This window comes from Loxodonta africana, chromosome 19 (assembly GCF_030014295.1).
Source record: "Loxodonta africana isolate mLoxAfr1 chromosome 19, mLoxAfr1.hap2, whole genome shotgun sequence".
In the NCBI taxonomy this organism is placed as follows: domain Eukaryota; kingdom Metazoa; phylum Chordata; class Mammalia; order Proboscidea; family Elephantidae; genus Loxodonta; species Loxodonta africana.
The window spans coordinates 65050656-65074367 of NC_087360.1; the positions used below are offsets into that span (position 1 = coordinate 65050656).

A 23712-nucleotide genomic window follows, 5' to 3' on the forward strand; every position below is an offset into this window, starting at 1 on the left:
CATGTTTAAAAAAAGAAAACAAACAAACAAAAAAAACAGCCATATGTCAAATAAATGTTTCAGAAAAATCTGGTATTAGTTAAGGGTGGTCCTTTTGCTGTTGTTTAGTTTCATTACATTTAGGAAGGGGGAAGGCAGGAAGGCATTTTCAGGAAAGCAAATGGCTAAAATATATGTATTAGAGAGCCTGCTCTTTCATCACTGGGATTGGTGGTTAACTTAACTTTTATTATAGATCTTTGCATTGTATCTCACACATGCAGGACAATCAATACTGGGAATAGTAAATAAAGGCACTATGGACCACCTGTTGGTAACTGATGTCGAGTCGGCCCCCAACGCATGACTACCCCATGTACATCCTACTCCACCCCCATGATTGGCTGCAGATCAGACCACTGGAATCCAATGTGTTTCTATTGGTTTGTTTTAGGAAGCAGATCACCAGGCCTTTCTTCCTAGTCCATCTCAGCATCATAGCAACATGCAAGCTTCCACTGACAGAAGGGTGGTGATTATGCACGAGGTGCACTGGCCAGGAATCGAACCTGGATCTCCTGCATGGAAAGTGAGAATTCTACCACTAGTGCCCTAACAGACTACAAGTAAGTGCTCATTTCAATGTATTAACCATTTGATACTGATTTGTTTTGAAAATACAATATTTAGCAAGTTTGAATATATTTGTTTTGGCCATATCAATGCAGAAGAATGACTCTAACTCAGATATTTTCCTAAATACTGCTATCTTCCCAAAGAAAAAGTGACATATATGCCTAAAAAGATTGCAAACTATTGAGGTACACTGTTTTTTGCTGCATGTTTTACAAGGAATTTCCAAGGAAGGCACCTTAGTTCCAGAAAATGAGCACGTCTACATTTCACGTTTCTTAATGATCCCAGCAAAATCAATACACCTTAGCTCATCTGAATGGGCAAGTGGAGAAGGGATTAATATTTGTTGAACACCTACTCTGTGTCACGAATTGTTCACATATGTTTTATCATTTAGTCTTTAAAATAACCAAAAATGGGTATTATTTTTGGTATTTACAGTCAGAGAAATTAAGCAGTTTAGCAACTTGCCAAAGGTCACAGAGATAATGACGAAAATACCAAATGAAAACATATCTCTGTTTGACTCTGTTTGATCCTTCCATCCTTCCTAACCCAGGTAGACAGCCACTTGGGCATGGTAATAGTGTAGTCTCCAGAATAAAGCAATGACTTGGGAGTTTTTTTTTTGGGGGGGAGTTTTGAAATGAACATTCTCTTTCCTAAGCTCTGTGGGACCAATCTGATACAAAGCCACCCACCTCCTCAGGTGTAATATTTTTTTTTCCCATTTGTAAGATAATAGTCACAACACAGGTCCCGTGCCACACAAAAACGGTCTCTAAAGATTTATTAAATACTTTAGAGTGCTATAAAATTCTTAGGAGAAATATAAACAGACAGTCATCAGTATTAGAATTTCACCAAACTTAAAAATGTGGCTCCTGAAAGGAACAGTGAGACTTGATGAGCAGGTTTTCTCTTAAAACATGGTGTGATTAGATTAATAATAAGCATACAGATTTATAGAACCCATAGTAATAAAATATTTAAAATTATCATCTTCACTAAAAAGCAGCTGTACTTTCCCATGCCCTTATTTTCTTGTCATCACTTTTTTTTCTTGCTTGTTGATTGGGCTTTAGAGTAACTTACTTGACCAAATTAAGTTGTGAATGTTGGTTCTTTTTATATTACGGACAAACAATGAAGAAATTAAACAGAAGGTGTTACCTAGAATGCAGAGTCCATCTGTGCAGTTTTCAGATTCCTGGCTTAGACCTTCACAGAATTTGCCCCCATTTCTCGGGGGTGGTGCCGTGCACTCCCGAATCCGCAAATGTTCACACTCTGGGCTGCAGACTGACCATTCACTCCACACTTCCCAGCTCCCATCCACTTCAAAGAGAAACAATGAAACAAAAAAAACCTCATTAGGGTGCATCCCTCAGCTGTCCGGAGACTCACCCCAGGGCTGCTGTGGTTCTTAGAACTGGATTTTAAAGAAATAACCACCATCACAACAACAAAACAATGTATCAGTTTATGTTCTCTCCAAGGTTTCTTTCCTAAAGAGATGTGCTAACAAAAGCAGCAATATAATTCTTTTGCTATTTTAGGATGAGAACAATTACCAATTTTAGGCAAGCATTCCAATTACCAGCACCCTTGGGTTGGCTAGTAATGTCATTATCCATTCTTTCTCAGTCTTTCATTCTCAAGTACATCTTAGACAGACAGATAAACTACATGCAGTAACCACTGGTAATCATCCACTTCCTTCTGAGCTGACAATTTAGGGAAGAGAGTAGAATGAACTCTCTTTAAGTCGTAAAAGCCTCTACACAATAAAAAGTTAAACCCACATATATTGATAGTATTAAACTAAAACAGGTCAGTCAAACCCCAAGACACCAGGACTTACATAAATAGAAATTCTTGGGTCATGGATTGCTGCAGTACAGAGAAATGAACAAACTGAATTTAATTCTACTAGAAGTCAACCCTAGAGATTATGGCAGCTGTTCGAGGCAACTGTCCCACTATCTCCTAGGAATTGTTCAACCATGCTTATGTAGGTTATTTAAGATATTGCAATTTTTAATCTAAAGCAATTAGTTCACAGTACAATAATATAAGAAATACTGAACTCAGAGCAAAATGTCTGAGTTCTTGTCCTGGTTCTATCAACTTGGTGGCTGAGCAACTCTGGGCAAGTTACTTAGCCTCATGTTACCATTGCTGTCAAATGAGGATAATAAAACTCACATAGCCTCACGTTACCATTGTTGTCAAATGAGGATAATAAAACTCACAACACAGCGTTAAATGACATTATATGCATAAATGTATCTTGCACAGTGTCTGGCACAGAGTAAGCACTCAATAAATGTTTATTGAATATGAATTCTAACTGAAACGCCAAGATGCTGCTGGTGAGAGCCTCACCTTATCTTTGAGTGAAACTAAATTTGAAATTTTAAGGAAATGAGGCTCTAGTCCAGTGCCTTGGAGTCAATGTTCTGCAGTGTGCATGAGACCCAGGATCAATTTATTTCTCAGTGAGAGTATATCCTTTCCACAAAGAAAGTCATCTTCCATTTCATCTATTTCTCACTGTGTAAATTGGGTGAGAGCCACTAAGAGATGAACAAAGGAACTTACAAAAGCCATCTTTGCTAAATGAAGTCTCTCTCTATTCAGAAAGAAAGGCGAGCATAGTTCAAATGTAATATATAGGCTACTGTGATAGTCTGTGATTTTTGCCAATTTCATTGTAAATAAATACAAAGCTAAAACTCATAAGGTCCATTGGGTGGTTGACGTCCAATGATAAAGGGCCAGATTTTTGGCACCTGTTGTTTTGTGCTTGCAAAGAACTCTCCTAATCCCTGCTAGCTATTATACAAATGCATGCCACAAAATGGGAGAACCCAAGGAGAGAAGGGGATGGCTTAGCATAGTCAAACACTGGTAGATAAAAATACTTCGCAGCATCTGACGTACGGATGGTGAGTGTCCAGTGTCATCTGAATATTTAAAAAAATATGCCCTAAAACATTGCACGGAGGTAGTTCACCCATGTTCTTGGCATTACAATGAGCTCCACAGTAGCAACCTTAGACAAAGGCTCCATCCTAAGAACATGGGCGAGGGTAACTTTGGAAAGGAAGGATACCAATTGTTTCACACCAGTTTAAAAGTGTTGGTGGATCAGAAGGGAAAATGGAATCTGCATGTATCTCACCAGGACAAAGAGAAGTGCAGGTTATTTTCTGCACTGACATTCCCTCACAAAAGGCTCCACCATTGAGAGGAGCTGGGTTGGTGCAGGTCCGGGAACGTTTCTGCCATCCTCTACCACAGGGAACATTGCAGGCTGACCACTCTGTCCAGGAAGACCAGCCTCCATTCACTGAGAGAGAAAAATGGGGAGGGGAGGAAAAAAAAAAAAAGGAGAGAGGTTTTTACTGATTGCCTGCTATGTGCGAGCCACTGTGCCAGGTGTTGTGAGTCGGGCATCTAGGAATCAAGAGACTATACGGACCCACACTGGCTCCTCTGTCATGACGCAACAGTGGGGTTTACCTCATCTCTGCCCCTTAGCCTACTCATCTGTGATAGCAAGGATGCTTAAAATGTGCTTTGCAGGGAAATTATGAAAAATAGGACGAGCTCATTAAGATAGCTCCAAAGCACTTGAAAATCCACGCATAATAAAGAAAGACAAGCATTTGAAATTCTATCACTTAAGGGCTTCAAAACTAAAACCTGGACTCTTACAATGTGGAAGGGAATCCTTTCCTTAAATAGCTGGGAACTTCTTTTGTACAATACCTGAGATAGTCAGCAAACAGTAGAGTTCGTTTTGGGTGAATTTCATATGCCAGGAGAGCAACAGGAGGACAGCAGATATGGGGAGGGTGGGAGTGGATGTTGGGTTGGAAATGGGTTGGAAGATAGAAGCTGCCCACTTCAATTTTTTTCAAATGTAAACATGATGGTAGAAGATAAACAAGGTTTTATTATCTTAAAGACAGAGAGTGATTGGAAATGTCACTGACTTTCTCATGAAGTCCAATATTGGATGGAACAGCAAACACATTAATAGCAATAAGAATGAAAGATGTTTTCTCACCTACCAATGGGGAGGCAGGACAGAGGGCTGCCATGGATGACCCCCAATGTCCTTTCAGCTCTGAACATTGAAGGTTTTAATAAAATGTACAGCCCCTCCACTTCTCTGCTTTCCACCCTCCCAATCTTTTCCTAGCCTTTGGGCTGGTCTTACCATAAACCACCACAGTGGCTGAGAGGCTCCTCCTCTTGGCCACGATGTTGGCTGCCATGCAGGTGTAATTCCCTGAGTCCGAGAGCCGCGCTTGCCTGATGATCAGGTTATGGTCAGCCCTGGTATCAATGTTCTCATCTTGCTCAGAGTCAATGGGCTCCTCGTTTTTCAGCCATTCCACCTAAAAGAAGACAAGAATGTAAATTTAAACAGTCATGAAAAAATAAAGATGCTCTTCTGGAATTGGAAGGTGGGAAGCTCTGGTGAGGAGGGGAGAGAGAGATACTTAAATGATAGAGCAAGATAAGGGATTCTTTTCTTAATTTCATATTCCATCCCTTTTCTGTAGTAAATTTAGTATATTCAGAAAATAAATACTCAAGTTAGTAAACAGGAAGCAGGAAAAGAATGCAAATATCCTATTGACTTTGACCTCTTTTCTAAAAATGCAATGGAAAAAAGAAAAGAGGTGATTGCAATTAGGTCGTTTCATTACATTTTGTTTTATTACAACTCTAATGATAGTGTTCTAATAATCGTTCCAAAGCCCCCCCTCCCCAAAAAACCCATGGCTGTCGAGTCAACTTCGACTCATAACAACCCTACAGTACAGAGTAGAACTGCCCCATAGGGTTTCCAAGGAGCGCCTGGTGGATTTGAACTGCCGACCTTTTGGTTAGCAGCCGTAGCTCTTAACCACTATGCAACCAGGGTTTCCTGTTCCAAAACGGAGCTCAGAAAATCAATACATATATGCAGAACCTGTATTCTGTGCTAAAGAAGGCACAGATGGTAGGCTTCTGCTCCCCAGATCCTTGTCCCCTCCAAGTTGAGGTGCCCCTTCCTTAGCTCTACTGTTTCATTGAGCAGGCTGGTTTCCCCCTGTGTTAGATGCTTTCTTTTCCTATTTGTCCTCCACTTCCGCTTCTGAACAACATCTCCCCTCTCTGGTGTCACCTCGGTGCACTGGACACATCTCTTGTTTGACAATAACCATTTAGCTATAGTCATTAGCATATGTAAAACAGTCATTTAACAGATGCATAAGAACTGTAATTTAACACAGAATGCAACAGTGGTGAGTGCACCAAAGAGACCTCACACAGATACATATGTATCTGGGGGCATTTCCACACACTCTGCCCGCCATTAACATAGATAATTGAAAGTTGGTTTTAAAGTAAGTCCCCTCGTTTCATTTCTGTATTTAAATCTAAAAAATTCTAATTTATCATCAGTAAACAGGTGGCATCCGCTGCAGAGCAATTTGGTTTAATAATGATTTGTTGGTCTCTGTAAAAATGAATTTATTTAGAAGAAAACCTATAATGATCCTTCAATGTTTATCCCATCTACCACCCCATTAATGAGAGCTCAGAATACCAAAAGTCGTCGTCAGCCAAAATTTACCTTAGTAGAGATAAACTTGAGAGAAGAAAATTATACCAAATAGCCAAGAGATGGGACAGCTACTTTAAAACATAGAGAAGAATTATAAAAGCAGAGTAGTGCAGAGCCATTAAGAAGCAAACCACAGAACCAGCTCCAGGAGTTCCTACGGGATCACCGTGTTCCAGCCTGGAGGTGTAGATGCTAATAATGACCCAGACTCAAAAATACTTCCCTGTTTGGTGGGGATGGAAAAACACTAAATAGACGATAGATAAGTAGTAACTTTGGTGAAGGATAAGACAGTATGCAACACTGGGGAAGCCTGCACGACTTGTACAAGGCGAGGTCATGGAAGCTCCATAGACACATCCGAACTCCCTGAGGGATCAAATTGTTGGGCTGAGGGCTGTGGAAACCACGGTCTCAGGGAACATCTAGCTCAAATGGCATAACACAGTTTATAAAAAAAAAAAATGTTCTACATTCTACTAGTAACATCTGGAATCTTAAAAGCCTGCAAGTGGCCATCTAGGATACTCTACTGATCTCAGTCCTTTGGGAGCAAGGAAGAATGAAGAAAACTAAAGATAAAAGTGAAATATTAGTCCAAAAGACTAATGGACCACATCACCATCAGCTCAATATTATAAGGAGTCCCTGGTTTAGCAAATGGCTAACACATTCAGCTGGTAACTGAAGGCTTGGAGGTTCAAGTCCACCCAGAGATGCCTCAGAAAAAAAAAAAAAAAGAAAGGCCTAGTGATTTACTGCCGAACTATTAGCCATTGAAAACCCTGTGGAGCACTGTTCTCTGACACACATGGGTTTGCCAGGAGTCGGAATTGACTAGACAACAACCAGTTTTTGTGCTACATCACTGGAGAGAACAAATTTTGCTAAAATAGGTCTGGAGAACTTTTGGTCAGCCCCTTCTGTCTTTCTTGTTCAGAAATTCAGGGTGTAAATTACCTGGTTTTCTGATTAGTAATTCCCTAGTCTTGCTATTTGAAGCACCCAGAAAACTCAGTACTCCTATACTTCCTCCCAAACAGCTGATCAGGGATCAGGGAATGTCTGGTACTGGTTCATAAGTAAACTTTATTCATTTTAATAGCCAGGAAGAGCTCTGGGGACAGGGTCACTGAGACCTAAACAAAAAGCTTTCCTAAGTGGATCTCGGCGCAGGAAGAAATTAAAACCACATTCATCAACTAGAGGTATGGCTTCAAATTAAAAAAAAAAAAAAAATTACTTATAAATCATACACAATTAAATGATCAATACATTAGAAAAAACACTTGCCACAAATTTGATTGATAAAAGCTTAATTAAAAAAAAGTAAAAAACCATTGCTGTTGAGTTGATTCTGACTCATAGCGACCCCATAGGACAAAGTAGAACAGCCCCCACAGTTTCCAAGGAGCGCCTGGCAGATTTGAGATGCTGACCTTTTGGTTAGCAGACGTAGCCCTTAAACACTGCTCCACCAGGGTTTCCAAAAGCTTAATAATATGAATAGCTTACGTTCTCATGTAAGTTGATGATAAAAACCCACCCAAGTAAACATAAAGATGAATATATAATTCATTTAAAAAAACTTGCCATTAAATATTTGAATAAGTATTTAACACCACTAACAAGACAAAATAATAATAATAATACAATAAGATTTTTCCTTCCACTATAGCAAAGTCAGAGCCCTGGTGGCGCAGTGGTTAAGAGCTTGCCTAATAACCAAAAGGTTGGCAATTCAAATCCACCAGCCACTCCTTGGAAACCCTATGGGACACTTATGCTGTTCTACAGGTCACTATGATTCAGAATTGACTAGGCAACAACAGGGTTTTTTTTTTTTTTTTCCCCTTGGCTTATAGAAAAGATTAAAATTATACACACACACAAACATACACACACACACAGAAGCAGCCCTGGTGATGCAAATGGTTAAGCACTTGGCTGCTTATGAAAAAGTTGGCAGTTCAAATCCACCCAGTGGCTCCAAGGGATAAAGACCTGGTTTTATGCTTCCATAAAGATTATGGCTAAGAAAACCTATGGGGCAGTTCTACTTTGTCTCATGGGGTCTTTATGAGTCAGAGTTGACTCAACAGCATCCAACAACAACAACAACACACACACAGATACAGCTTTTGTTTTTCTTGCTGAGAGTGGGAGATATGGGACATTTCACTTGTTGTTGCTCTACCATCTTAACTAACTGGTCTGTCTGCAGCCTCCATTCTTGGTCCTACAGCCAATTCTCCACAAAGTGATCAGAGTATGCCACTTTTAGCTTGGAATCTTTCAATGGTCTCAAATCCCACTTAGAACAAAACCCGAAATCCTTACCAGGCCTAACAAAATCCTTCTGTGTTCTGAACTCCAATCAGTTCTCCACCATATTGGATCCCCCAATAACCTTCTGCTCACTCCATTCCAGCCATTCTGAACTCCCTCCTGTTCCCAGAAGGCTCAAAGCTAGTTCCAACCTCAGAGCCTTAAAAGCTGCTTTCTCTCCCCGGGAGGCCTTTCTCACAGGTATACCCACTGCTGAATTTCACTTTTCATTTAGGTTTCAGCTCAGACGTTACCTTCTCAGAAATGCCTTCCCTAACAACACTTTCTAAAAGAGCAAACACTCACCCCCCACCCTGCTTTAATTTTCTTCATAATACTTATCTCCACCTGATAGTATCAGAGATGATAATGACTTCTGCCCTTTTAATTATTGTCCTAGGAATGTACCAAAGGAGAATATTAGAGATACAAACAAGGACTTATCCACAATCATTTTTGGTAGGGAAAATAAAATGGGTGGCCAAGCTTCTTGCCAAATAAAACAGCTTTATTTGAATCAATTATGATTCAGAAATATGATGTAGTATTACATAGTCATTAAAAGTCAAGATTTCAACTAAACACAAAAAATTCTCATAATATATGAAAAAGTCAAAATACAAAAACTGTATATTTGGTATTATCACCAATTTGTAAAACAAACAAAAATTTACCAACACAATTATGCTTAAACAATGGTTGAAAGAAAATACATGTTTCCAGAGGTTTTAAGAGAAGATGGTTCTTTTCTTTCTGAGGGTTAACTGTGGCACATTCAACTAAAAGCTTTATTAATCTAGAAAAATCACTTTGGTTTAAAAATCTCTCTTATTCATCATGTAGCTCAATGATTTCAAATTTATGTTTGGACATAGAATATTTCTCCAAAGCTTATCTGAAATCCCAAAATGAAAAACAGATGAGCAACGAAGGATTTTATGATGGGTGCTGTCATGGATTGAATTGTGTCCCCCCAAAACATCTGTCAGCTTGGCTAGGTCATGATTCCCAGTATTGTATGACTGTCTACCATTTTGTCATCTGATGTGATTTCCCTATGTGTTGTAAATCCTATCACTATGATGTAATAAGATGCAGCAGTTATACTGATGAGATCTACAAGATTAGATAGTGTCTTAAGCCAACCTCTTTTGAGATACAAAAGAGAGAAGCGAGCAGAGAGACATGGGGACCTCATACCACCAAGAAAGCAGCGCCGGCAGCAGAGTGTGTCTTTTGGACCTGAGGTTCCTGGGCTGAGAACCTCCTAGGCCAAGGGACAATTGATAACACAGACCTTCCTCCAGAGCCGACAGAGAGAGAAAGCTTTCCTCTGGAGCTGATGCCCTGAATTTGGACTTGTATCCTACTAGACTGTGAGAGAATAAATTTCTCTTGGTTAAAGCCATCCACTTGTGGTATCTCTGTTATAGCAGCACTAGATAACTGACACAGATGCAAAAGTAAGGGCATCTGAGCCACAGAAGTGAGAGGCCCAATGCTGCATCAGTTGGTCCACAAGGCAGGGCCTCTGTTTGCCTAACTCCAGAGGGGATCACTCACATCCTTGGCTGTCTATGTGAATGATACCCACTAGGCATGTTTCCACCACTTGTCTGTTAGTTTATTGTACTGTGGTGGCTTGACTGTTCCAATGCTCAAGAGGTTTCAGCAGAGCTTCTGGTCTAAGACAGACTAGGAAGAAAGGCCTGGCACTCTACGTCTGGAAATCAGCCAGTGAAAACCCTATGGATCACGACGGTCTGATATGCAATCTATCATGGGGATGGCACAGGGCCAGGCAGTGTTTTATTCCATCAGACCTGGGGTTGTCAGGGACACACTCCATAACAGCTAACAACAACGACTACAGGGACGTTTAGTGCATAACCTGTGTCATTGCTATACAACCTACCCTCACCCCACAGACATTGTACTATGATATATACTGGATGGTTTGCTGCTAGATCTCCCCAGATCATAGTTTGAAAGCAATATAGGATACACGAAGTGTCATAGGTTCATATACATTCTGGTATACTTGGTGTCTGTAGTGTCATGACTGAGATCCATCGATCCAATTATGTCTATAAACAATCAGTACCTTAGTAGACTCCTAACTATGGGGCTATTTTTTACTTGTAGCTTAATAGTTTATCCTTTTAACTGATGGCAGGATCTCTATAAGAAAATCATTTTGGTATTTTCCAGGCTTATAAAAATGACAAATTGCACTTGGATTTATGCATTTGTCACTTCGAGAAATTTCAAAACATTTTTGATGAGCTAAGTGCTCCTAATGTAGAATAGCTGAATAAATAAGATAGAGAAAAAACACTCCCTCCACCAGCAGTTGCAAAAGCAAAGGTTCCTGGGGACCTGGGAGGTGACATAAATTAGCGAAGTGGTGCTGGGTGCGAGGCATCCCTGTGCACGGCTTGCATATTAAAGACAAGGGACTGTTCTTCATTTCCATGAAGGAACGAGCTCACTTTCATTTTCTTTAGAAACGTTGCACTTTTTGTCTTCTCTCGTTTTTCTACTTGAGATAGAGACACAGATACAGAGAAATGTTGTTCTATGAAAAACAAATAACACTGATAGCACAATGAAAAATGGCAATGAACTCCTCTTTGCTTAATGTATCACTGTCATGGATTGAATTATGTCCCACCAAAATGTGTGTATTAACTTGGTTAGGCTATGATTTCCAGTATTGTGTGGTTGTCCTCCATTTTGTGATTGTCATTTTATGTTAAAGAGGATTAGGGTGGGATTGTAACGTCACCCTTGCTCAGGTCACCTCCCTAATCCAATGGAAAGGGGGTTTCCCTGGGGTGCAGCCTGCACCACCTTTTATCTCTCAAGAGATAAAAGGAAAGGGAAATAAGCAGAGAGTTGGAGACCTCAGACCACCAAGGAAGCAGCACCCAAAGCAGAGCACGTCCTTTGGACCCAGGGTCCCTGCGCCTGAGAAGTTCCTTGACCAGGGGAAGATTGAGGACAAGGATCTTCTCCCAGAGCTGATACAGAGAGAAAGCCTTCCCCTGGAGCCAACACTCTGAATTTAGACTTGTAACCTACTAGACTGTGAGAAGAAACCCTGGTGGCGTAGTGGTTAAGTGCTACGGCTGCTAACCAAAGGGTCGGCAGTTCAAATCCACCAGGTGGTGCTTGGAAACTCTGTGGGGCAGTTCTACTCTGTCCTATAAGGTCACTATGAGTCGGAATCGACTCGATGGCACTGGCTGGGTTAGACTGTGAGAAAATAAATTTCTCTTTGTTAAAGCCATCCACTTGTGGTATTTTTGTTATGGTAGTACTAGGTGACTAAAACAATCACCAAAACAACTAAGCAAAAAAAAATACTTTGCCATCAAGTTGATTCTGACTCATGGTGACCTCATGGGTTAGAGTAGAACTTCGCTCTATAGGGTTCTCTAGGCTGTAATATTTATAGAAGTAAATTGCTAGGCCTTTCTTCCAAGGCACTGCTGTGTGGGTTCAAACTGCCAACCTTTAGGTTAGCAGTTGAGCACAAACTCTTTGTGCCATCAGGGATGCTATTCGTGGAGTAAGCCTCAGTATTAGGAAGGATGAGAGTGGTGGGGATTGTGGCAAAATGTAGAGCACACTTCTGAGACAATGTGCAGCCACTAATCAGCTTCAGGCTAGATCCTCAATTTTTTATGAGAATCCAGAGACGTGTATTTTTATGTTATATGTCTTGATTTTTACATTATGGTTCATATATAACAAAACAGATTGTGAGGGCAAAAAAACATGATGTAGATTTGCCCCTTCTCCACAGAAAGTACAATACACCTGCTTTCTGACCCCTAGTAGATGTTATTACAGAACAGCTCAATGTCCTTCACCAAAGTTAATTCTTTTAATTAAATCTTCTTCCCCCAGCATCCTAGAATGTCACAGTTCATAGGTGTTTTTACCCACTCTCAAGGCTTTGCCATGGAAATGACTGACAAGCATCAGAGAACTTTTGAACCTATATACAATATTCTGCACGTGTTCTAAGGGCGTAGCATGTATGCTGAGTTCAGAAATTACATGAGATTGCCAGTGTGGGAAAGCCCTAATTATGCTCTTAACAACAGCAATACAGATTTTTAAGTTAGCATTGTGGGATCGATACACTGACCTCCTGGAGGCTAAGGGACATGAGTATCACTGATCCAAATGACCTCACACTATCAGGTCATCTCTTTGACAGAGAAGCTTAATGCTCCTGAAAGGCTGTTGTAGGCATTCATTCCTCAGAGAAACAAGTCTTCATCCTGCTTCAAGGCATTTGGTTCAGATGGATAATCCCAGTTAGGCACTTGTGAAGAGACTAGTTAACTTAGAGATAATGAGCTTATGGATTTGCAGGATGCCGGCATTCATTAGCATAGTGTTATCTACAGATGGTCTGCAATTTGTAGATTTTCCAGTTTATACACAAATCTGGAAAAGCAGACCATCAAAGACAACTAGGTTTCACACTAGACAGTAGGTTCCTGATCAGCCACTCTGGTTAGCTGGGGACAGAAGGTATGCAATTGACAAGCCTATGGATTTTCTCACCAACTGGCCGCATGGTATAATTGCATGGGGAGCCTGCTTTAGAACAGTGATGGACAGATGCTGTGTGGGAGATTTTCTTACCTGCCATCTAGGTTGCATCTGTGTTTCTTGGCATGAGTCATAACATTTCACTTATTTGACCTTTTGTCAGCAACAACTATGTATGTATGCACAGAAAGCTTACATTTAAATGCTCATTTTCATCAGACAGTACTTCAGACTTCTCACGCTCCTGTTCTTGTTCTTGATGTAGCATAAGAGAATGAGGTTGTGAGACAGAGTTAACTGTGCTGGTGGCTGAACAAAAGAGCTTTAAAAAGATTATTATCTAGACGTTGGTAAACAGGAACCCACCCTGTCAACATGAGATAGGACTGGGAGAGCCCATGAATTACCATCTCCTTCTTAGTGCCTTTCTAGTCCCCTCCTCCTTTGCAGGCTCCCTATGTTCAGAGGAGCAGAGTGTGACTGCTGCTTGACCTTCCTTAGCCCTCCAAAGATGGTGATGTAGTGCCAAAGATCAGTGTGCTTGCACTATATCTCATAATAAGTGATGCCAAGGGCTGCTGAGAGGACTCCATCTTGAATATCAGCGGGTTCCATCTTAGATTCCAGATGCATGTGCAACCTAATTAACATACACTGCCATTCTGAGAAGTACCGGCTCCTTGAAAGAAGCCCACTAAATTTTCATCACTCTATTGTCTCCACAGAGCCCACAGAAGCCCTAGTCTTTCCTCCCTTTTTGAGTCAGTCTTTTGGGAGGCTTAGATCCCCCCCACTCCTTTTGCTTGACTCAAGCAAAACAAAGCTTGCTGAAGATAAAGCTTGTCTTTCGCGTATACTCTTGCTCGGGAAAAGACAAGGACCCTTTGTGTCAGACTGGTAATTGGTAGCAGTTGCGAGAGTTTTTATTAGCCCTTTAGAAAGGAAGAAACTGGGTTATAGACAGGAGAAAGCCACTTTAATAAGCCAGTTCTCCTCCCATGAAGTATCCCCAGCCTTCTGTTCTTTGAATTCTAGACAGTGTCAACCTGGAAAACTCCCTTCGCATCCCGCAGAAAATGCCAGTAAGAGCCCTTCATTGACGGTATCTACCTCATGCTCCTATCGCCTAATTCCAATTCACTTTCTTGGGATTTTCTAGACTCAACATAAAAATGGAGTTGCTCATATGTATTACAGACGGAACCTCAGTTTTACAACTTTTGAAGCTTCTCACTTCATGTGCTCATTGCCTGTAATCATTTTCTCTCCACTCTACTAGTTTGAAAGCTCCTTAAGAACATGAACAATATTTTGAAGATTCTTTTATCTTGCATAGAGTGTACTTCTGAGGAAGTTCAGTGGCACCTGCTGAATAAGTTTTCTAGCCCAAATTAGTGTTCATGCAAATCTAGGGACTGCTTTATTTTATGTGTGTGTAATGTACATACACACATACATTATACACAGATATACACATACATACTATAAATGTTCAAACTGCATTTTAGGGGTAGGGTTAAGAGAATAGGATATTATTTTTTTATTTTAGACCCCAGGGCTAAGCATAGAGTGTGATCTGGAGAGAGATTTCTAGTATAATTACTCTTAAAAATATTCTGGGAGCCACTAACGGTCCATAATGGCTTGATGAAGTCTCATGTTGAATTTCATGCATTCACTCAAGGCATGAGTTATTTAAGAGTAGTACATACCCTTCTCCCCAGTAGAATCAAGGATGGCTCGGGAAGGCAGCCTTGTTGATGGGACAGCTCCCTTCAAGAGGAGCTCTGGGGTGGAGAGACAGGACTACAGAGGGAGTGTGAGCCAAGGAAATACAAGCCACTACAGTTCACAATGTGGTCACTGCCTATATCACCTCTCAAAACTTTTGTGACGTTACCATCTTACAGAATGACAAGCGAGACTAGCATTCTCTCAGAAAACAGACAGAAGGTCGAGGTCTACGTTCTAGCTGGTGAAGAGCTGAACTGAGATAAGTATAGAGGTGGAACAGAGTAGACCAGGAAGAAGTAAAGACGTGATTACATAGGAACCATGAGGAGGGCTCTGGACTTCTACTACCTAGGAAACTAGTGTAATTGAGAAATTTTTCATTCAGTTTAAGCCACATCCTGAGTTTAGATCAAATAGATGTTTTCCAGCCTATTAACAATAAGACATAACATTTCCTGATCTCCTACTATGTGCCAGGTACCCTTTTAAGCACTCTATATGTGTTAATTTAATCCTCAAAAATGGCTTTGAATTGCATGCCATTCTTATTACCTTCATTTCATAGACAAAGGAACAGAGATATTAAATAACTTGCCCATGGCCATGTATACAGTAAATAGTAGAGTCGAGCGTTGTCCAAGTTTTTCTCTTACCCACTAAGCTCAGTCATCCATATCATTCACCAGATTTGGCTGGAATGACCATAGGCTATTTGCAAAATTACACGGAAATACTGATGTCTGTACCCATTAAGCATCATCTGAAAACATGCTACTTTTATCTTTTCTAAGAAAGAGTTGAAAAAATTTTCTTGACAATGGCAAGGTTGTTAAAGTAAGTATATGGTCTCCCTGGGCAGAAGGGGTGTGATTTAAAGGACAGCTCACATTTGATTGCACACATTCCAGTTATATTACTGTGTCAGGATGTTCTGAATGTGACCTGAATTATCTGTGACATCAAAAAGCACTTGAACTTAATATTTGTCCAGGTATGGCTCCTGGGAAGTTATGCTAGCCCTCTCAAAGATATCTCGTGTTTTCCTTTGCTCTTTGGCAATGAGTAGAAATGAGTGAAGCAAGAGCTCCATGAGATCTTCCTGTGATGATACACCCTCAGTCTTAAAATATTTCAGAAGAACAATTACATCCATGTAATAAGTCTGTTGAGTGACTTATGGTAAAATTTTTTATTTTCTGAGAAAAGGAACATTTATTTCTAGTCTTTTACCTGTCTTGGATATGAATGTAACAATGAGGAATAGGCAAAGGGAATCACAGAGATACTGGCCAATGTCTTGCAACTTGTGAATAAATACATTCCTATACAAAACATTTGCTCACTTGATCCTCACAACAACCCCAGGGTAGGCACAGAACATTTTATTCTCTCAGTTTTACAGATTATGTGATTTGTGTAAGGCCACACACTTGAGAAATGGTAGAACTAGAAATAGAACCCTTCAGCTAATTTTTCTACCACCAGACATTAGCCATTTTCTTGTTGTATCTTTTGAATCACATTCATATCCAAGACAGGTAAAAGGCTAGAAAGAAATGTTCCTTTTCTCAGAAAATCAAAAAAATTTACCATAAGTCACTCAACAGACTTATCACCTGGACACAGTTGTTTTTCAGAACTATTTTAAGACCGAGGGTGTATCATCACAGGAAGGTCTCATGGACCTCTTGCTCCACTCATTTCTACTCATTGCCAAAAAGCAAAAGAAATCCCTCTTATTGAGTACACGATGAGGTGCTGGTCCTTAACTTTTCCTACAATTGTGACTTGGCATTCTCAAGTAAGTCTTAATTGGGACTTAGCAATGGCATGGTATGATGCCCTTCTATTCAAAATAGGGCATATATTCTTCTAATGGAAACCCTGGTGGCGTAGTGGTTAAGTACTACAGCTGATAACCAAGAGGTCGGCAGTTTGAATCCGCCAGGCACTCCTTGGAAACTCTACGGGGCAGTTCTACTCTGTCCTATAGGGTCGCTATGAGTCAGAATTGACTCAACGGCAGTAAGTTTGGTTTTCCTGGTTTGATTCTTCTAATGTTAGTTTAGGCCATTACTTGCTCTGTGACTTTCAGATTACACGTTGCCTGTCCTCTCCTCTCTCCTTGATAATATTTCCTTCAAGTTATTTATAACAGTGCTATCGTGTTTCCTCTTTCATCTTGCTTTTCTTTCCAGGCTCTATAGATTGATTTTAAAGCCACCTACACTGCACTTTCTTCAATTGAGCTCCACTTATCTGATTATGCATCACAAAAGGAAGCAGAAATTCAGCTTAACTGTGAACCCACACAGCTAATGCTCAACGGCAGAATCACACTCACGCAAGTAGCTCCATAGAAGCCTGAATTCTGGTTATGGAACTCCACGTTCTGACATCGTGGGTCTCCCGTCAGATCGGTGTTGCCCTTTCACATCCCAGTTTCAGTTATGAAGGCCAGGTGCGGCCTCATGAGATTTTTTTTTCTTAATTCATTTTGACAACTAAATGGTCTCTGATCCACTGTTTACTGAAACTGTAATGTTGTCACAAGTGAAGAAAGAGACATGTTTTACGTTAATGTAAAGCATTTACAAGAATGATCAGAGGGAAAGGAGAACGGTAAACAGATGAAACAGAGAGGAATGGGGCGAGATGGGCAATCTAAGATGATTTGTAAGGGCTGGTACATGCTGCCGTTTGCTTTTCAGTTTTGTTTTCTAGAGCGCAACGGATCTTGGGCTTTGCTAATTCTACCTTTCCTTGCTCCCATCTGCTAGAGGAAAAAGAATTCTGCTCTTAAATCTCTGATGATGCACCACCTCAGACATGCTTCCGACGCTTGATATCCTGAGGAGTGTTCGGAAACATAGTGCAAGGTGCCACTCCTTTTGAAGGGATGATTTTAAGGTGGGGAGAACTGGAAAAAGACCGCATAAAGTGGGCTTTCAGCAAGACTCAAAACTGTTGCTGTATTCACATTTCCCCCCATAAATGTCTGCTATGTCAAGAAGGTTTTAAGGTTGGCTGGGGATATTAATATTTCCCTTTTTCTGCTCCTTGCTTGCACTGCCAAGTAACATATACTCAAGTGCTGAGAAAATAACCATCTTATGAAGGATTAAAGCATTAAAGACTCTAAATGCTCATATAATAAACTGGTTCTAAAAGCTAATAGCTTGTTACATACAATTAGATAAAGACACACACACACACACACACACATCACTTACCCATGCATGTACACACACACCATTTGAGAAATCAAATCTGCTCAGAATAAAAATGTTAATATCAGCCCCAGTGAAAGGCTAATCATCTAATGATCTACAAAGGAAATGCAGGGACACATATGGATGAGTTCAGCTTCCATATATTGAGTGGCTAAGAATGAATTAGCATAATCATAAATTTGTTCCAATTACAGAAGACAATTATCAGAGATCAGCTTACAGCGTTATCAAAATGAAATCAGCAAAGTGCATCTACATTCCAGGTAGATGCCACTGAGTTAATGGTGCTTAAAAAAAAAAAAAAAAAAAAAGACCCCACACTCATCCATCTTCTATCCGTTTGATCACCGCACACTCCACACAAGTTTTCTCTCAGCTGAAAGGCACAAAGTCATCATATAAAAAGGAAAAAAAAAAATCATATTGTAAGGGGAAAAAAATCATGCTTAATGTTCTAGCACAATAACTGAATCCAAACTCTAAAGTTTTATGTGGATAATTTACCTAGATCAATGGTACGGGTGCTGCTTTAACATTTTAGACAGGGATCTGCATAACCTCTTGTGTTCTATCTGAAATATTGATTAGAAATAAAGTTCTGATTAAGGCTGTCATTACCTGCCCCCAAACAAAAGTTCTTTGTGCAGAAATGTGGTGTTGTTTGCAAACATAGCCCCAATGGTGTTCATATTGTTTGTTTTCATTTTGCCTTGTTAACCATTGCCAACCTGAAAAGAGCACAGGAGAGTCAAAAGGATTTTGTAAAGGAGGGAACAGATTTATTCTCCAAACTGTAGAGCTGAAAAGAACAATTAAAGTAACTATATATATTAGAATACACCCAGCACTTATGGAAACAAAAATTAATAAGGTACTCAAGAGATCACAGATCAGTAAGAAAGATGAAAATGTATTTCGAGTATAATGAAATGTATTGAATTTTGCTTATACAAAGGATGGTAAACCCAGTGGAGCTGAGGTAAGCAAAAAGAGGTTGGAAGGAGGAGGAGGAAAAGAGGAAAAGAAAGAAGAAAACATTTAACTTATATAGAGGGTCTGCTATGTGTCAGATACTATCCTACGCGTTTTCACATCTTAGCCCACTCGATGATGCAGACATTGTTGACTACATTTTCACAGTTAAAAAAACAATTAAGGATCAGAGAAGTTAAATATTCAAGCATGCTCAAAATTCTGCCATCCCAAAACAAAAAATCCTTTCTTCCTCTTCATGGTCGTATCTCTTGAATTCTTCACCACTTCTTCATCCCTCCTCATCACATTTCAATCTGACTTCTACTCTGTTGATTCCATGAATCTGCTCTTCATAAGATTTCCAAGGATCTCCAGGTTGTTAGGTTCAGCGCATGTTGTTCTACCTTCTTACTTACTTGGACTTGAGCAGTAACGATGGCCATTCTTGAACTTCTTTCTTACACTGGTTTTAGAACACCACATGCTCTCTCCTCCTACCTCTCTGGCCACCCACGTGGTGTCTCTTTAGCTGCTTTCACTTTCTCTATACACACACTAACTGTTGTGTTTCTTCAAGTCTCAAGACTAGACCCTTGTCTACTACTCATCATATGCTGTCTCCCCACATGATCTCATCCGGACTCATGGGCCATTTATAATAATACACTGAACTTTCTCAAATTGATATCTTCAGATCACTGGCCCTATGAGCTACAAACTCTAATATTCAGTTACCTACTCAGCATCTCTTTTTGTATGCTTCAAAGGCACTTCAAGTTCAATATGTTGAGTTGGACTTGTTTTTTTCTTTTTTTTCCCCTTGCAGAAATATAAATGAAGAGATGACTTCCTCACCTATCTGACATTAAAATATTTGAAACTTATCATCTGAGAAATGGAGACTGAAAAATTTGAGGAGTTGGTCACATAAAGAGACTTTCACATTAGGAAGATCAGTACTTATACATGATATAAAATATATAGGATGAGACAGGAAACCTTGGTAGCGAATCAACAGCGGGAGGATGAGACAGTGTGGACAAAGCTAGGAACAGAAGGATCCATAGAAGGCTGTGATGATAATGTAGGGAAAGATTATGGTAGCTTGAACTGAAAGTGTTACAGTAGATAAATAATAAAGAGCCTTGAGAAGAAGTTAGAGGATAAAATAGAATGAACAGAAATTTCTGAATGGCTGATATAGGATTAAAGGAAAAAAGAACCAAAATTTGGCACTGATATTTCTGATTTGGACAAATGACATAGGAAATACCAGGTGAAAAGGTAGTTTTTAGATACTGTACTGGTATGTACTGACTGAATACCAACTTGGTTCCTAATAAGCAAACAACTCTTAGAAATGAACAGAAAAACAAGCAAACATGCCAACAGAGAGATGGGCTAAGTAGGTGAATAATTACTATAATGATGAATACAGTTAACCCTAAGAAGCCCATGTGACAACCGAAATAAATATCTTCAAACCAGATCTCTGCTATAGCTCCAGACCTATACAGTCAGCTACATTTTGTTTTGGTGAAAATTACTCCAGAATCTTCAGCATGAATTGTAATCATAACTATGAGAATACATGAAATCATACAGAAAAAGTTAAAAGAATAAAAAACAGACAAAACAACAGTTTAGGACATAACCCTGAAGAGCAGGATTTTAAGGCTAGGAAGAAGAGACTGCAAAAAAACAAGTTGTGGACTATGAGTTAAGAGAGAAACCAGTAATGTATGTATCATGGAAACCAAGCAAGAAAAATGTTGTAAGTACTGAAAAATCACCCCTGAAGTGACAGATGAGTATAGGTAAAACCCCAGCTTCCATTTCAACATGAAGCTCCTTCTCCAGCAAGTTAATTAAAATCAGTTTAAATGATTCCACTCATGTCCTTGTTGTTTTTAACGTGTATCGTCATCATTCACCATGTCACTCTTTGCTTCTTTTTCTTAATATTCACTAAAACTTTACCAGAATCTACTGGCCTCTTAAAAATATAAATGCCAATTGGCATAACAGAGTTTATAAAGAAAACGTCCTAAATTCTACTCTGGTGAGTAGCGTCTGGGGTCTTAAAAGCCTGTGAGCGGCCATCTAGGACACTCCACTGGTGTCACCCCTCCAGGAGCAAGGAAGAATGAAGAAAACTAAAGACACACGGGTAAGACTGGTCCAAAGGACTAATGGACCACATCTACCACGGTCTCCACCAGATTGAGTCCAGTACAACAAGACGGTGCCCAGCTGCCACTACTGACTGCTCTGACAGGGATCATAATAGAGGGTCCCAGACAGAGCTGGGGAAAAATGTAGAACAAAATTCTAACTCAAAAAGAAAGACCAGACTTCCTGGCCTGACAGAGACTGGAGAAACCCTGAGAGTACAGACCCCGGAAACTGTTTCAGCTCAGTAGTAAGGCCACTCCTGAGGTTCACCCTTCAGCCAAAGATTGGACAGACCCATGGAACAAAACAAGACTAAACGGCCCACCAGCCCTGGGGCAGGGACTGGAAAGTAGGAGGGAATGGGAAAGCTGGAAATAGGGAACCCAGGGTTGAGAAGGGAGGGTGCTGACATGTCGTGGGGTTGTTAACCAATGTCATAGAACAATGTGTGAACTGTTTGATGAGAAACTAGTTTGTTCTGTAAACCTTCATATGAAGTTTAATTAAAAAAAATAAATAAATGCTACCTCTATCTCACTCCTTACACCAAAACAAATTCCAAGCATATAAAATATAATAAATATAACACAAAAGTACCAAAAAAAATAAAAAATGAGTGAATATTTTTGTAATATTAGAGTGGGGAAGGAGTTCCTGAATGGTATGAACACCAAAAGATTGACTATCAAAATTTCAAAAGTTTAATATGGCAGAAAGAAGTCATAAGTCAGGTTAAATATGTTAAAAAGATGTTTGCAACATATGACAGAGTGTTTTTATACCAAAATCGGGGGAGATCTTAAATATATTTTGTAATTTACAAAATGGGACCAGTAGTCACGGCAGATGCCCATCTAATAAAAATAAATGCCAGTCAATATCCTATACCAATATGTATTGCCTAAACATCTACCTGGTCCCTAATATACAAAGAATACCCTTAAATTAATAGGAAATAAACATTCTAACAGAAAAATGGGCTAAGTACTTGAAGGGATACTTTAGGGGGAGAAATACAAATGACATGTGAAAACATATGAAAAGTTAGCTTAACCTCACCATTAATAAAAATGAAAATGAGATCTTATTTTCAGTTTATCAGCATGGCAAGTATTGAAACTATAATATCTAGGTAAGGGTGTAAGGAAATTATATTTTAATTCGCTGTTAGTGATGGTCTAAATCAGTATATCCCCTTTGTAAACAATCTTGTACTTTTTAGCAGAACTGAAGATATCTATATAATTTAATGAAAAGTGTATTGGTGTCCAGGGAATAATTAGTAAAAATGCAGAGACATGTACTAATATATTAATCACAATTTGTTTATAATAATAAAGACACTGGAAAGAACCCAAATGTTGATTAATAGAGTAAATCAATTATGACCCATTTCCTCAATGGAATAGTATGCAACCATCAAAAATAATGAGGTATATTTATTTTAATAGAATGGAAAGTATCTCCTTAAAATATTGAGTATAAAAAGCAGATCCTAAAACTGTGTTTTTATTACATCTACAATCAAACATATATACATTAATATCTAGAAGACAGTTTGCCAGATGTTATTTGTATGGTGGCATTTTGAAGGTAATCAAAATTTTCTTCATAGGGTCCTATATTGCTGTCATTTTCTGTAGGAGCTATTCATCAAATATTCCTGGTTCTGTGCTTTACAGGTATAATTGTACTTCCTGGTCACTTTGTAGTTGGTGGGGTCATGTGACTAGTTCTGGCCAATCAGTTGTCAGTAGAAATGACAAGTCAGTTCCAAGAAGCCAAAAACCAAACCCGTTCGCTATCCAGTTGATTCCAACTCATAGTGTGACTCTACAGGACAGAGTAGAACTGCTCCATAGAGTTTCCAAGGAGTGGCTAGTGGATTTGAACTGCCAACATTTCGATTAGCAGCCGAGCTCTTAGCCAATGTACCACTAGGGCTCTGTTCCGAGAAAGAGCAATTAACTTCCTGCGTTGAGACTCTCCAAACGTCTCTCTTTCTCTCTCAGCCACAACAGCCGACAGTATTTTGGACAATATCTATTCCATCAGCCTCTGTCCTGGAGCAAAGGTGTCATGGAACAGAGAGCCCAGCTGACCCGTGCTGGCATGCAGCATGAGAGAGAAACACAACTTTCTTATTTTAAGCTACTAAGATTTCTAAGTTGTTTGTTATTTTATCGTAAAGTCTATCGTCTATTCTATCTTATACAACCTATATTCAGAAGCGGGGGGTGGGGAGAGTGATTGTCACCAAACAAACAAATGTATACTCTCAAGCTGAAACAAAATCTAATACTCCTGATCTCTAAGAAGTAAACAAATTCTTATAAATTACATAGCCTCCTGTTTCACAAACTAATACGGTAACAAGAAAAAATCCATTTCTAGATGGCTGTCAGACTAAGCGACTATCCCACGTCATGTTTTGTCTTCAGAGATGTC

General features: G+C 39.6%; 1 protein-coding gene across 2 annotated transcripts in view; it reads right to left on the reverse strand.

Moving 5' to 3' along the window:
- UNC5D (unc-5 netrin receptor D) overlaps positions 1-23712 on the reverse strand; it is a 627625-nt gene that overhangs the window by 123644 nt on the left and 480269 nt on the right. Inside the window, exons 5-7 of one of the 2 annotated variants that reach the window (XM_003412541.4) lie at positions 4847-5027; positions 3803-3970; positions 1789-1953 (exon numbers count right to left, since the gene is read on the reverse strand). In XM_003412541.4, coding sequence (XP_003412589.2) covers positions 1789-1953; positions 3803-3970; positions 4847-5027 — 514 coding nt within the window. The remainder of the gene's footprint in view (positions 1-1788; positions 1954-3802; positions 3971-4846; positions 5028-23712) is intronic. The other variant, XM_064272820.1, reaches the window with a different exon arrangement.